Source organism: Sorex araneus, chromosome 3 (assembly GCF_027595985.1).
Source record: "Sorex araneus isolate mSorAra2 chromosome 3, mSorAra2.pri, whole genome shotgun sequence".
Lineage (NCBI taxonomy): Eukaryota > Metazoa > Chordata > Mammalia > Eulipotyphla > Soricidae > Sorex > Sorex araneus.
The window spans coordinates 101,111,209-101,124,887 of NC_073304.1; the positions used below are offsets into that span (position 1 = coordinate 101,111,209).

General features: G+C 39.0%; 1 protein-coding gene and 1 pseudogene across 5 annotated transcripts in view; both read left to right on the forward strand.

The window, feature by feature from the left end:
- The window catches only part of MYO9A (myosin IXA), a 228,476-nt gene that overhangs the window by 142,212 nt on the left and 72,585 nt on the right, over positions 1-13,679 (forward strand). For all 5 annotated transcript variants that reach the window (XM_055132922.1, XM_055132923.1, XM_055132924.1 and 2 more), the window contains exons 18-19: positions 1,428-1,467; positions 11,286-11,408. In XM_055132922.1, coding sequence (XP_054988897.1) covers positions 1,428-1,467; positions 11,286-11,408 — 163 coding nt within the window. The remainder of the gene's footprint in view (positions 1-1,427; positions 1,468-11,285; positions 11,409-13,679) is intronic.
- Positions 1,636-2,658, forward strand: LOC101538906 (THO complex subunit 7 homolog; annotated as a pseudogene).

A 13,679-nucleotide genomic window follows, 5' to 3' on the forward strand; every position in this document is an offset into this window, starting at 1 on the left:
TCAGTAGGATCCACTCCCCAATACTCAGCCACCTAGTGCCAGATGCACTGCAACAGTCAGAACACCCAGCGGGGCCACTCTTGCAGTGTTTTGGGGCTGGTAGGACTATTCCCAGTAGGGCTTAAGGAATCATGGAATGAAGGGAATAAAATTTGGGGCCTCACACATGCAATGCACATGCTATAGGCCTTTGAACTCTCTTTCCAGGTCTGTAAGCATTTCTTTTGGTAGGGGGAATACATGTGACAGTGTTCATAGGCCAACCTGACTTGGTGTTTAGGGATCACTACTGGACATACCAGGGATGGAACCGGGCTCTTGCATGGAATCCATTAGTTCCAACCCTTTGTGCTATCTCCTAAACATAATTTTTTTTTACTACTAACTAGAGGTATTACTAAATATAATTGCATAATTTCTGAGCTACTGACTTACAAAATTACTAGAGTCAGTTTATGTAAGGTTTGCTATATTCCAGAATTGTGAATTAATTTTAGTTACAGCTCTTCAAAGGTTGGTGATATTACCATCCATCCTCATTTCATATTATAGTTGACCCTTTAACAACATAGAGAATAAAGGTACTAACTCTTTATGCATAAATTAAAATTCATACTTAACTTGGATATCACCTCAAATTAGTTACTAATACCCTTCCATTAACCAGAAGCCTTATTGATAACTGTTAAAACACATATAAACCACATATTTTGTACATTATATGTATTATGGTATACTGCATTCTTACAATTAGGTAAGTGTAGAGAAAGAAAAACTTCCTTAAAAAGATCAAAATGCTTTAAAATACTATACTGTATTTATTGATAAGCATACATTCATGTCATGTTTATAAGAAAGTTATTGTATAAGTTGACCCACATAATTCAAACCCCTGTTCTTAAGGGCCACTGGGGTGCTATACTTTAGATTGAAGTCTTAGTTTTCTGAATCAAGTTTCTGAATCAAACTTCTGATATGTAGTAGCCAAATCAAACTTCTGATATGTAGTAGCCATATCCAAAGTCTTGATTTACTGTGTTAAAGAATTTGTTGCGTTATGAACATGACTAAGTAAAAGCAAAGGAGAATTTGTCAAAGTGGAAAATTATATACTTTAGTAAAAAGTAAGAAATCTGAATCCTATTAACATCCAACAGAAAAGGAAGCTTGAGCTTTGAATATACAATGTTTTGTTATGTTCATCAGGCTTAAATCTGTTTTTACCTGTACTACAGAATATGCATTTCTTCTTTTCCTTTCCTGGTGTACTCAAGCTTACCAAAGGTGGTTAATTACTTGAATAATTGTTTTCTGCCTCTTGGAGATGGGTATGAATGGGTATAAGTGATATCTCGTGTATAAGTATAAGGACCTTGAAATTATTAATCTCTGTAGTTATTTTTAAAATGTGTGATTTGTCTCTGTAGGAGAAACAAAAACTTGAAACCCAAGCCTGGCCTCCCTAAGGTGAGTATTATGAAATTGTTTTTCTCGTTACTGTCTTACTTCATAATTGTTTCTTCTTACTAGTGAAAGCAATCTAGAATACAAAGTTGAGAAATATTTATATTTAAAGTTGGGATTAATATGTGCGTTTAGGGGCTGGAGCAATAGCACAGCGGGTAGGGCGTTTGCCTTGCACGTGGCTGACCCGGGTTCGGTTCTCAGCACCCCATATGGTCCCCCGAGCACCGCCAGGAGTAATTCCTGAGTGCATGAGCCAGGAGTAACCCCTGTGCGTTGCCGGGTGTGACCCAAGAAAAGCAAAAAAAAAAAAAAAATGTGCGTTTAGCTGGCTCCATTTTAGAAACAATGAAATTAACCCAGCTTAATAGTTCATAAAACAGTTTTGAGGCTGCACATGTCATGGGATCCATGACTGGTGGCAAAGTCATATGAAAGCACCTCCTAATTGATGAAAATGGTGCTGGAGAAGATTGGAGAATTAATCTGCTTGTGAAAAGTTTCATTAAGTGCTGCACTTCTGGATCACAGGAAGAAGGATATGGCCAGTACCAGTGTATGCTGAGTACATTGTCTCAGTGTGAATTGTCAGTGGGCAAAACACTGCTAATACACGATATGAATCTAATAGAAATGAAAAATTATGAAACATTTTACAAGGAAATAAAGTGTTGGAGGACAATTGCTGAGTGCAAAAAGCATATTCTTCAAGCAAAATGAATACAAAAAAATCTCTAAGTATGATTTGGCAAAACTGATCCAACATCATCTAGACAGACATGAACCATTGAAGGTCTTAAGGCTCTGGAAAAACAATCAGAACATCTCTTGCACATTAAATAAAATGTTGAGGGGCCAGAGCAATAGTACAGCAGATAGGGCCACAGCCTTGCATGTGGCTGACCTGGGTTTGATACTGGGCATCCCATACGGTCCCCTGAGCCCCTCCAGGAGTGATCCCCTCAGTGTAGAGCCAGGGGTAAGACCTGAGCACTGCCAATTGTGGCCCAAAGGAACAAAGAAGCAGGGGGAAAAGTATTGAAAGTATTAAGGATAAGCTGGATTTGAGACAAAACAATTTGATGTTCTTAGTACCATTATTGAACTGCAGCAGACACTGGAAAAAATGTTACAAAGCTCTTAGAGGTAGATGAAGCTCCAGAAAGAAGCACAGAAATAGATCCTAAACCATAGTCTTCATCATTCCTGTGAATATTGAAGTAATAGAATCTTAAGATATTAGAATTTGTTGTGTTCTTTAGATGGTTTTAGTAGTGAGCTACTTCATTTTTTCCCCCCACTTTCACATAGTAAATATAATTTTATCTGTTGCAATCCCTTTTTAGGCACGATAATTTTTTTACTTAGCAAAATTTGTATTTATTGATTTACTGGAATTATTTTTTTTAAGTTAGTAGTGTCTTTATTTTATTTCCTCTTTATTGATTACCATGAGATACACAGTTCCAAAGCTGTTTATGGTTGGGTTTTAGACATGTTCCAACACCCATCCCTCTACCAGCGTACATTTCTCACCACTGACGTCCCCACCCTGTTGTCACACACACACACACACACACACACACACACACACACACACACACACACACACACACACACACACACCTCCCCCCCAGCCTGCCTCTGTGGCAGGCACTTTTCTTCTTTCTCTCTCCTTTTGGGCATTATGGTTTGCAATACAGGTACTGAGAGGTTATCATGTTTGTTCCTTTATCTATTTTCACCCCACAGTTCTTGCCAGAATGATCATTTCCAAGTATCATTGTCATAGTGGTCCCTTCTCTATCCCAACTGCCTTTTCTCTCAGTACTTGAAACAGGCTTCCAACCATGAACCAACCCTCTTGGCCCTTTTTCCTACTTTTCTTGGATATTAGTATCATACTATGGTTTTGTATCCCATTAATGAGTGCAATTATTCTATGTCTATTCCTCTCTTTCTGACTTACTTCACTCAATATGATACTTTGCATGTTCATCCATTTATAAGCAAATTTCATAACTTCATTTTTGCTGGTCGCTGTATAGTATTTCATTGTGTAGATAAACCATAGTTTCTTTAATAGTAGTCTATTCTCAGGCACTCAGGTTGTTTCCAGATTCTGTCTGTGTGAATAGTGCTGCAGTGAACAGAGACATGCAGATGGCTTTTTGGCTGTGTGTTTTTGCACCCCTGGGGTATATTCCCAGAAGTACTATTGCTGGGTTATATGGAAGCTCAATTTCTAGCATTTTGAGGAATGCCCTTGTCGTTTTCCAAAAAGGCTGGACCAGTCTTTCCCACCAGCAATGAATGAGAGTCCCTTTCTTCCCGTGTTCGTACCAGCACTGGTTGCTCTTGTTTTTTTGATGTGTGCCAGTCTCTGTGGTGTGAGATGAGATCGCATTATTGTTTTGATTTGCATCTCCCTGATGACTAGCAATATAGAGGGTTTTACATCTACCTTTTGGTCATTTTTACTTCTTCTTTGAGGAAGTTTTTTTGTTCATTTCTCTTCCCATTTTTTGATAGGTTGGATTTTTTTTTCTTCTAAAGTTCTACCAGTTACTATCTTGTATTGGGTAATTTTTCCCATTCCATGGGAATCTTGTTCACTGTTTATTTTGAGGTGCAGAAGCTTTTTAGCTTAATGTAGACCAGGTCTACATGAAACGCCTGGTCAGTGGCGTTTCATCTTTGAAGATGATCTCTGTCTTTCTCTCTCTCTCTCTCTCTCTCTCTCTTCTTTTCTTTCTTTCTTTCTTTCTTTCTTTCTTTCTTTCTTTCTTTCTTTCTTTCTTTCTTTCTTTCTTTCTTTCTTTCTTTCTTTCTTTCTTTCTTTCTTTCTTTCTTTCTTCTCTCCTTCCTTCCTTCCTTCCTTCCTTCCTTCCTTCCTTCCTTCCTTCCTTCCTTCCTTCCTTCCTTCCTTCCTTCCTTCCTTCCTTCCTTCCTTCCTTCCTTCCTTCCTTCCTTCCTTCCTTCCTTCCTTTCTGCTTTTTGGGTCACACCTGGCTATGCTCAGAGGTTAGTCCTGGCTCTGCACTCAGGAATTACTCCTGGTGGTACTTGGGGGACCATACGGGATGCTAAGAATCGAACCTGGGTCGGCCGCATTCAAGGCAAATGCCTTACCCACTGTACTATTGCTCCAGGCCCTGAAGATATCTTTAGTTTCAGTGTCATGGAGAGCTTTGCCTATGGTTTCCTCCATAAATTTATGGATTCACGTCTGACATTGAGGTCTTTAATCCTTTTTCATCTGACCTTTGTGCCTGGCATTAGAGGGAGGTCTGAGTTCTCCTTTTTTGCATGTAGCAGCCCAGTTTTCCCAGCAACACTTGTTGAAGAGACTTTCCTTGCTCCACTGTGTGTTTCTTGCTCCCTTATCAAAGATTATGTGATCATATATTTGAGGGTTTGTGTCAGGGATTTCAACTTTATTCCATTGGTCTGTGGGTCTATCTTTATTCTAGTACCATGCTGTTTCAATTACTTTGTAGTATAGTTTGAGTTGGGGAAGGTGATACCTTCCATCTTCTTTTTTTCCAAGGATTCCTTTCACTATTCATGGGAGTTTATATGAATTTTAGGAGTGTTTGATCAATTTCTTTGAAAAACATCATGGGTATCCCTATAGGGATTGTATTGAATCTGTATAATGCTTTGGGGAGTATTGTCATTTTGACAGGCTGTAATTTTTCTTTTCTTTTTTTTTTTAAATTTATTTTATTGAATCACCAAGTGGAAAGTTACAAAGTTCTCAGGCTTATATCTCAGTTATACAATGCTCAAACACCCATCCCTTCACCAGTGCCCATATTCCACCACCAAAAAAAAAAACCAAACAAAAACAAAAACAAACCAGTATACATCCCACCCCTCACCCCCTCACCCCCTCACTCCCCACCCCTGTGCGTGACTGATAATTCCACTTCCTTTTCTCTTTACCTTGATTACATTCCAGATTTCAACACACAACTCACTATTGTTGTTGGAGTTTCAAAACAGACTCACTATTTTGGTTGGAATTTATCCCTCAAGAATACAGCTCTATTGACAAGGAAATATTTGATAATAAGTTTTCCACTGATGAGAATGAAGAGATAAAAAGTCTACAATTTCTGTATTATAGTAATTTAAGTCCACGGAGATTTAAGTTGGAAAATGAATCATTTCCCTTCCTGGAACAGCATGTAGCAAAAGCTTAGTTCACAGTCTCCATACATGGTTGCAAGCACTTGATGGAACCCCAAATCCTAAAGCTGTCTCTGGTTCCTGCTCGTTCCACATCCACCGGCTGTGCAAAGGCATGGCCACCCGGGTCGAAACTCGGCCGGAGCTGAGCTCTGGCCCGGGCTGAGACTGCCCGGTATCCCGCGGCTGTTTCAAGTTCAAAGCACTTTTTTTTTTCCGCCCCCCGCGCCAAAAGTTCATACCTGCTCAAAGGACCCACAAAATGTCGGAAACCACACCTTTTCCCGGAGGGGAGAGAGACCAAGAAGGAAGGATATTTCCTCCGTTAGCCGGCGTGGGGCAAAAGCTTAGTTCACAGTCTCCATACATGGTTGCAAGCACTTGCTGGAACCCCAAATCCTAAAGCTGTCTCTGGTTCCTGCTCGTTTCACATCCACCGGCTGTGCAAAGGCATGGCCACCCGGGTCGAAACTCGGCCGGAGCCGAGCTCCGGCCCGGGCTGAGACTGACAGGCTGTAATTTTTCTATATTGAGAATAATGCTTGTGGGGCCGAAACGATAGTATGGTGAGCAGGGCTTTTGCCTTGCATGCAGCCAACCCAGGATCAATCCCCAACATCCCATATGGCTCCCTGATTACTGTCAGGAATGATTCCTGAGTGCAGTGCCAGGAGTAACCCCTGAGCATCATAGGGTATAGTCCCTCTCCAAGAAAGCCAAAAAAGTAAAAATCTTTAAAGAAGAATAATGCTTGCTGTGGGCTTATGGCAGATGACTTTGACTGTATTGAGGATGGTTTCTTCATATCCCACTTTGTTGAGAGTTTTTTTTTAAATCATTAATGGGTGCTGACTTTTGTAAAATGCTTATGTTCTTATCTTTTCTTTTATTGATATGATGTTTTATGTTGATTGACTTACGGATTTTAAATCATCCTGTATTCTCGGAATGAATCCTACGTGGTTATGGTATATGATCTTTTTGATGAATTGTCGAACACTATTTGCTAGTATTTTGTTGAGGATCTTTGCATCTGTTCATCAGGGATATTGGCCTGTAATTCTCTTTCTTTGTGGTGTCTGTCTACTTTTGGTTTTATGGAAATATTTGCCTCATAGAAACTGGGAGTATTACTGTTTCTTCTCTTTCCCAGAAAAGTTTGAAAAGAATTGGCAATATGTCCTCTTTAAAGATTTGAAAAAATTCACTAGTGAATCATCTGGGCCTGGGCTTTTGTTTGGGGGAAGAATTTTGTTTACCATTCCAATTTCCTCAATAGTGATAGGTCTCTTGAGGTATTTCAGATCTTGGTTCAGCCTTGGGAGGTTATAGGAATCTAGGAATTTATCCATTTCTTCAAGGTTCTCTTGTTTTGTTGCGTAAGAATTTTCAAATTAATTTCTAGTGATCCATTGAATTTCTGTGGTTTTTGTTGTGATGTCCCGCCTTGTTTCTTCTTTAGTTTATTAGGGTTCCCTCTCTTTCTTTGTGAGTCTTGCTAGTGGTTTGTAGATCCTGTTTATTTTCTCAAAGAACCAGCCTGGTTTCATTGATCTTTAGAATTTTTTTTAATTAAAAAATTTTTTAATTAAAAATTCTACCTCATTTATTTCTGCTCTGTTTTATTATTTCCTTCTTCCTTCCTGGTTTGGACTCCTTTTGTTGGTCATTTTCCAAGATCCTAAGCTGTGAAGTTATTTATGTGAGCCCTTTCTTCCTTCCTGATGAATGCTTGCAGAGTCACAGCCTTTCTTAACACTGCTTTTGCTGTGTTCCACAAATTCTAGTACCTGTCTTTTTTTTTTTTTTTGCTTTTTGGATCACATCCATCGATGCACAGCGGTTATTCCTGGCTCTGCACTCAGGAATTAATCCTGGCGGTACTCAGGGGACCATATGGGATGCTGGGAATTGAACCCGGGTTGGCCGTGTACAAAGCAAATGCCCTACCCGCTATGCTATCATTCCAGCCCCTGGTACCCATGTCTTTATTCTCATTTGTTTCCAGGAATCTTTAAATTTCCTCTCTAAGGCACTAGTTGTTTAGTAGTGACCTATTTAATTTCCAGGTATTTGACTTGTTTCTTGTTTCTGTATCTGATTAACTTCTGTTTTCAATGCATCATGGTCTGAAAAGATAGTTGATACAATTTGTATTCTCCTGATTTTATGGAGGTATGTTTTGTGGCCCAGCATGTGTTCTATCTTGGATAATGTTTCACATGTGCTGGAGAAGCTTTTGGGGGGATGAAAAGCCATTTAGCTAGCTAGCTAGCTATACACTATCTCCCTCTTTTCCATTTCATCCCTCAAATAAAATATTTCCTTGTGGAACTTTAGTTAATTGATCTATCAATAAGTAACAAAGAGGTGTTGAAATCTCCAACTACTATTGTGTTGCTATCAGTGTTTTTCTTCCAGTCTGTTAGCAGTTGTTTTAAGTATTTTGCTGGTCCTCATTAGGTACATAAGTGTTTAAGAGTGTGAGTTCTTCCTGATGTATCGATCCCTTAAGAAATGGCCCTTCAGCTGGAATAGAGTAGGGATCACTAAGATAATGATGGTTGGAGGAATCGTTTGGGATAGGAGATGTGTGCTGAAAGATAAAGGACTAAACATGATAACCTCTCAGCATCTGTATTGTAAACCATAATGCCCAAAACTAGAGAGAGAGTATGGGGGAAACTGTCTGCCATGGAAGCAGGGGGAAGGTTGGAAAGTGGGGGTATACTGGAGACATTGGTGGTGGAAAATGTGCACTGGTGGAGGGATGGGTGTTTGATCATTGTATGATTGAAACTCAAACATGAAAGCTTTGTAACTATATCTCATGGTGATTCGATAAAAAAGAAAAGAAGGAAGGAAGGAAGGAAGGAAGGAAGGAAGGAAGGAAGGAAGGAAGGAAGGAAGGAAGGAAGGAAGAGAGAAGGAAAGAAAAAAGAAAAGAAAAGAAAAGAAAAGAAAAGAAAAGAAAAGAAAAGAAAAGAAAAGAAAAGAAAAGAAAAGAAAAGAGAAAAGGCCTTCAGCTACTACTTAAGCTCCTTAATGGCCATAATGGCCACACAAAAGAATCTCCAAACTGAACAGCTCACTGCAGAGATTTCTCCACACCCTAATTATTTAAAATTTTAGAATTTCAGGAGCATGCAGCCACTCTTTTGGCCATGTGACATCTCATGCTATTCATAACAAGTAATACAAAACAGAGTATAGGGGAGTTTGTCTGCTGTAGAGGCAGGGGGACGAGTGGGAAGGTGGGGGGTGCCGGGGACATTGCTGGTGGAGGATGTGCACTGGTGGAGGATTGGGTGTTCGATCATTGTATGACTGAAACTCAAACAGTGAAGCTTTGTAACTGTATCTCATGGTGATTCACTAAAAAAAAAAAAAAAGGTAATGTGGACTTCATGCCCAGTTCAATCAGCTTAACCAAATGGCTGAATAAATAGCAGTACTCCTCCATAAAAAAAAGAAAAGAAAAGAAATGGACTTCACTGTCTCTTATAAGTAAGACAGACTCTTCTTGAGTCTGAAAATCTATGTTGTCTGATACCAGTGTGGTCACCGTGGCATATTTGAGTGTGTTGTTTGCTTGAAGGACTGTTTACTAAAATTTGACTTTGAGTCTGTGTTTCCTCTGACTGTTCAAATGTGTTTCTTGCAGGCAGTAGAGTGTGGGGTTCAATTTTCTAATTTATCCTGCCACTCTTTGGCTCTTAATTGGTGCATTTAGCCTCTTTGACATAGATATTAAAGTTTTTTGCCATCTTTCTGCAGGAGTTTGATGTATTTGTGGGGCTCGTTTTATCTTAAAGTAGCCTGTTTAGTTCTTGTAACAGTGATTCTGAGTCTGTGAAGTTCCTGAGTTGTTCTTGATCTGTGAAGTTGTGTGTTCTTCAAATCTGAATGAGAGTCTGACTGGGTAAAGTGTTCTTGGTAAGGTGTTCATTTATGGAGGTTTTCACTATATCCCACCATTGTATTCAGGCTTGGGGGATTACACCTCTGATAAGTCTGCCCTATATCATAGGGATGCTCCTCTGTAAGTAATTTCCTTCTTTGATTTTGCTGCTTTCAGTATTCTTTTTATGGATTTTGTTGTTCTGATTTGGGTGTGTTTTGGGGTATTTTTTATTTGAATTTCTTTTAGCTGGTACCTTTTGGACCTCCTGGATGTGGGTGCAAGCATTCTTCAGCTCTGGGAACTTTTAAGTAAGGAAGGCATTGACAGTTGCTTCTTCATCCAGGTTTTCTTCCTGCCCCTCTGGGACGCCAATGATTCTTGTGTTGTTCCTCTAAAATTCATCCCGATGTTCTCTTATCATGTGTTGGTTTATTTTGAGGCTCTTTTCCATCTTCTGTAATTGTCTAGAAATTTTCTGTACCTCATCTTGGAACTCACTGATTCTGGCCTCAGTTACTCTGCTGCTGAGGCCTTCTAGTGAATTTTTCATTTCACCTACCAGGTTTTTCAGATTTGTTGTTTCTTATATTTTCGTTTGTATTTTCCTCATTTCTGCTCTCATATCCTCTTGTATTTTATTGGCTGTGCATTCTATTGTTTCTTTCTCCTTATGCAAACTCAACAATTCTATTCCAATTTCTTATCAGAGAGGTTATGTAGCTCATTATTACTGGTTGGGTCATTTGGGTTAACATCTTCACTCACTGAACCTGGTGGGTTTCTGTGTTGCTTTGTCATTGTGACCTTTGCAGTTTGGAGTTCTTTCTTGTGTGTTGGTGAGTGCTTAGGCACCTACAGTTAGGGTGTGTCTTTATGTTTATGGTGATTATGGAGGTGTGAAGAAACATGTGACCGTGGAGTGAAGCAGAGTGTACTTCCTTGTGTGGCGTTCACTCCTGACCTGGGGAGGGACAGTGGTTTTCAAGAGCCCATCACGGCCTTTCTCTAGCTCTTGGGGACCCAGGCTTTGCTGAGCAGAGACACGCCTTGGATAGCTGACTGCACTTCCCTTATTGCAGGCAGAGCTTAAAGAACTTTTAATTATTAATGTAAAGTTTATCTTTCTTTACACAAATAAAAATTACTTCATTATAGAATTGTCATTAATGGGAGAATTAAAACAGCATTTCAGAACTGCCTTTAGATCTTGTAAGAAAGCTGGGAAATCAGAAAACTGTCACTGTAGCTGCTGCTTCCAGGTCATCTGTGGTATAATCCAGATGTGGGGAGGAAGCTACTACCACTGTTGAGAACATGTATTTTCTAGGGTTTCAATAACAAGTCCATTGCCTTAGTCTCTGTCTGTCAACACTCATAAAAGTAGTGTCTACACTCTTGGAATCAGGAAAGTAAGAGTACTTTATGTATATGCTTACCAGAAGAACCAAACTAGTAGTCAAGGCATCTGCCTCAGTTAAACCATCCTGGTTTCATGAGTGGGAAGCTAATTGATGAGTGCCTGCCACATTCAGAACTCAAGTACAAGAGAGTTTGGTAAATGTCTTTTTAAGCTTTTATAGTAAAACAGGAGGAGGGTAGAATGCATATTGAAAAATCAGTCCTTCACGTTCACTACTGTCATATGCAAACACAGTGTAATTCTGTTTTTACCTATGTTTAGATGAAATTATGTAATTTGAATTCCTTCTCCTTTTTTTTCCAGAACTTGTTAGAAATAAATTCCTTAAAACACCTGACAAGACAGACCTTGCAGGACTGCATTACCAAGTCTCTTCTTCATTTGCACAAGAAGAAGAAACCTCCCAGCATCAGTGCCCAGTTTCAGGTTATTTCCCATTTACTTATATCAAAGGGATACCTCTCATTGAAAAATCAGAATTACCGATCTGCAAATACCTGAGTGCAATGGTTTGTTGAGTAAAATGATTAATGTGATTAAAAGGCCAGGCTTTAGTGGTTGTTTTGGTGAGAAATACCAAAGATGAAAAATGTCAAGTGCCTTTTTTTTCCATCTTGTATTTCTACGTATTCAAAATTTTAAGTGTGAGGGGAAAGGCAACAATAATCTATACATTGTTAGAATATAACCACTAAAATATGTTTAGAAATATGCTTTTAAACTACTGTGCATGTGTAATCACTGTCTGTAATGATGTTTTTTCCCCCTGTGCTGGTTTAAACTTTATGCTGTTGCCATCAGTATTCTAACTCAGTGAGATTGTATGATTTTTCTCCTTTGTTTTAGTTTTACTGTGTAGGAATCATTTTCTTTTATTGTGCCTGCACACTCAGAAATATTACCATTATAAATTAACAACAAAGCTTCCAAAATTACTTTTCAGAATATTTTGCCAAGTTTTTCCTTTTTTTTTTTCTCAAAATAGCTTTCTCTAATATTCTTTCATTTGCGAGGTATTTGTGAAAATGAGTCAAAAATCTGATGGGTGCAGTGCTTTGCATAATTTTACTATACTTGGAGCCAGAGAGACAGTACAGAGGATAGGGTGCTTGCCTTGCAGGCTGCCAATATGTCACAGAAGTAATATTTACTATTAACTAATTTTTTAAAAATTTTCATTATCCAATAGTAGCTGTGTGTCTTATTCTTTTTTAATTCTACTTTTAATTTATTTAAATCAATTTATATATATATATATATTTTGATCCATATTTAGCAGTCCTTAGGGCATTTTTCTGTCTCAGTGCACAGGAGTGACCACTGGAGGTGCTTAGAGACCATAATTGGGGATCATTATTGGGGTCTGCTGCATACAAGGCAAACTCCTTACCTACTATATTATTTCTCGGACTCCTAATGTTCCTTTTTATTGCTTTGTTTTGGTTTGGTTTTTGGGTCACATTAGGCAGTGCTCAGGGCTTACTCCTAGTGCTTTGCTCAGGGATCACTCCTGGTAGTACTCGGGATCATATGGGATATGGGGGAATCAAGTCTGCTGCAAGGCGAGCATCCTACCTTGCTCGGTAGGGTTGTCACTGTCACTGTCATCCTGTTGCTCATCGATTTGTTCGAGTGGGCACCAGTAACGTCTCTCATTGAGAGACTTATTGTTACTGTTTTTGACATATCCAATACGCACGGGTAGCTTGCCAGGCTCTCCGAGAGGGGTGGAGCAATCGAACACAGGTCGGCCTCGTGAAAGGCGAATGCCCAACCGCTGTGCTATCGCTCCAGCCTGTGCTCGGTAGGATTATTTGTACTATTTCTCGGTTTGCTACCGTTCTCTTTTAAATCCAATGTATTTGGTGCAAATTTTCTACTGTCTTGTTATTGCAGTTGATCTTCTGTAATTCATAAGCAAAATCCTCTGAATAAAGAATGGCTTGAAATGTCACTTTACTTTAGATCTTACCTCAGGCCTCAGAAAAAAATTAAATCTGTGAAGATGGTTTGGTTCAATATTTTCTCTTAAAGAGGGAAAAAAAAAGGCTAAAACCTCCAAATTATTAAGTGCAAGTAAATAAAAAAAGTACCATTGGTTATAGGGAACAGCTTTGCTATGAGTTTAAAAAAAAGTCCTCTTAACTCATAATCCTATAAATTAGTGGTGTTTAATATTAAAGTAAAAAAGAAGTATGTGTCAACTGGGAGGAGTATCTATGCTGTGGAACTCTCTTCACATTCTAATTTCTGCAAAGATGGATGGATTCTAGGAGATCATGCTGATTGGTAAATATATATATAACTTCTGTGTAAAACAGTATGTAAGTTTATTTAAAATATCATGATAGGAGTCACAGTTGATAAAGTTGCTAGTTCATCATCACATTTCCTCTGATTAATACAGTGTATAGAAGCCAAATTCTGATCAAAAGGAAACTTGAGTGCACATATGCAGCTCAAGCACATGTGTTGCTGCCACACACATGTAGTGCTCAGGTACAAGTGTTTGCCCACATTTCCACTCTTGAGATGTGTACTTTCATACCTTTATACTTCAATGCTGGGATGTGTACTGGAGCTCTCTCCTCTGGAGGAACTCATGTTCTCTCTTGAGAGTCTCTCTCTCTCTCTCTTTCTCTCTCTCTCTCTCTCCTCTCTCTTTTCTCTCTCTCTTCTCTCCTGTCTCTCTTCTCT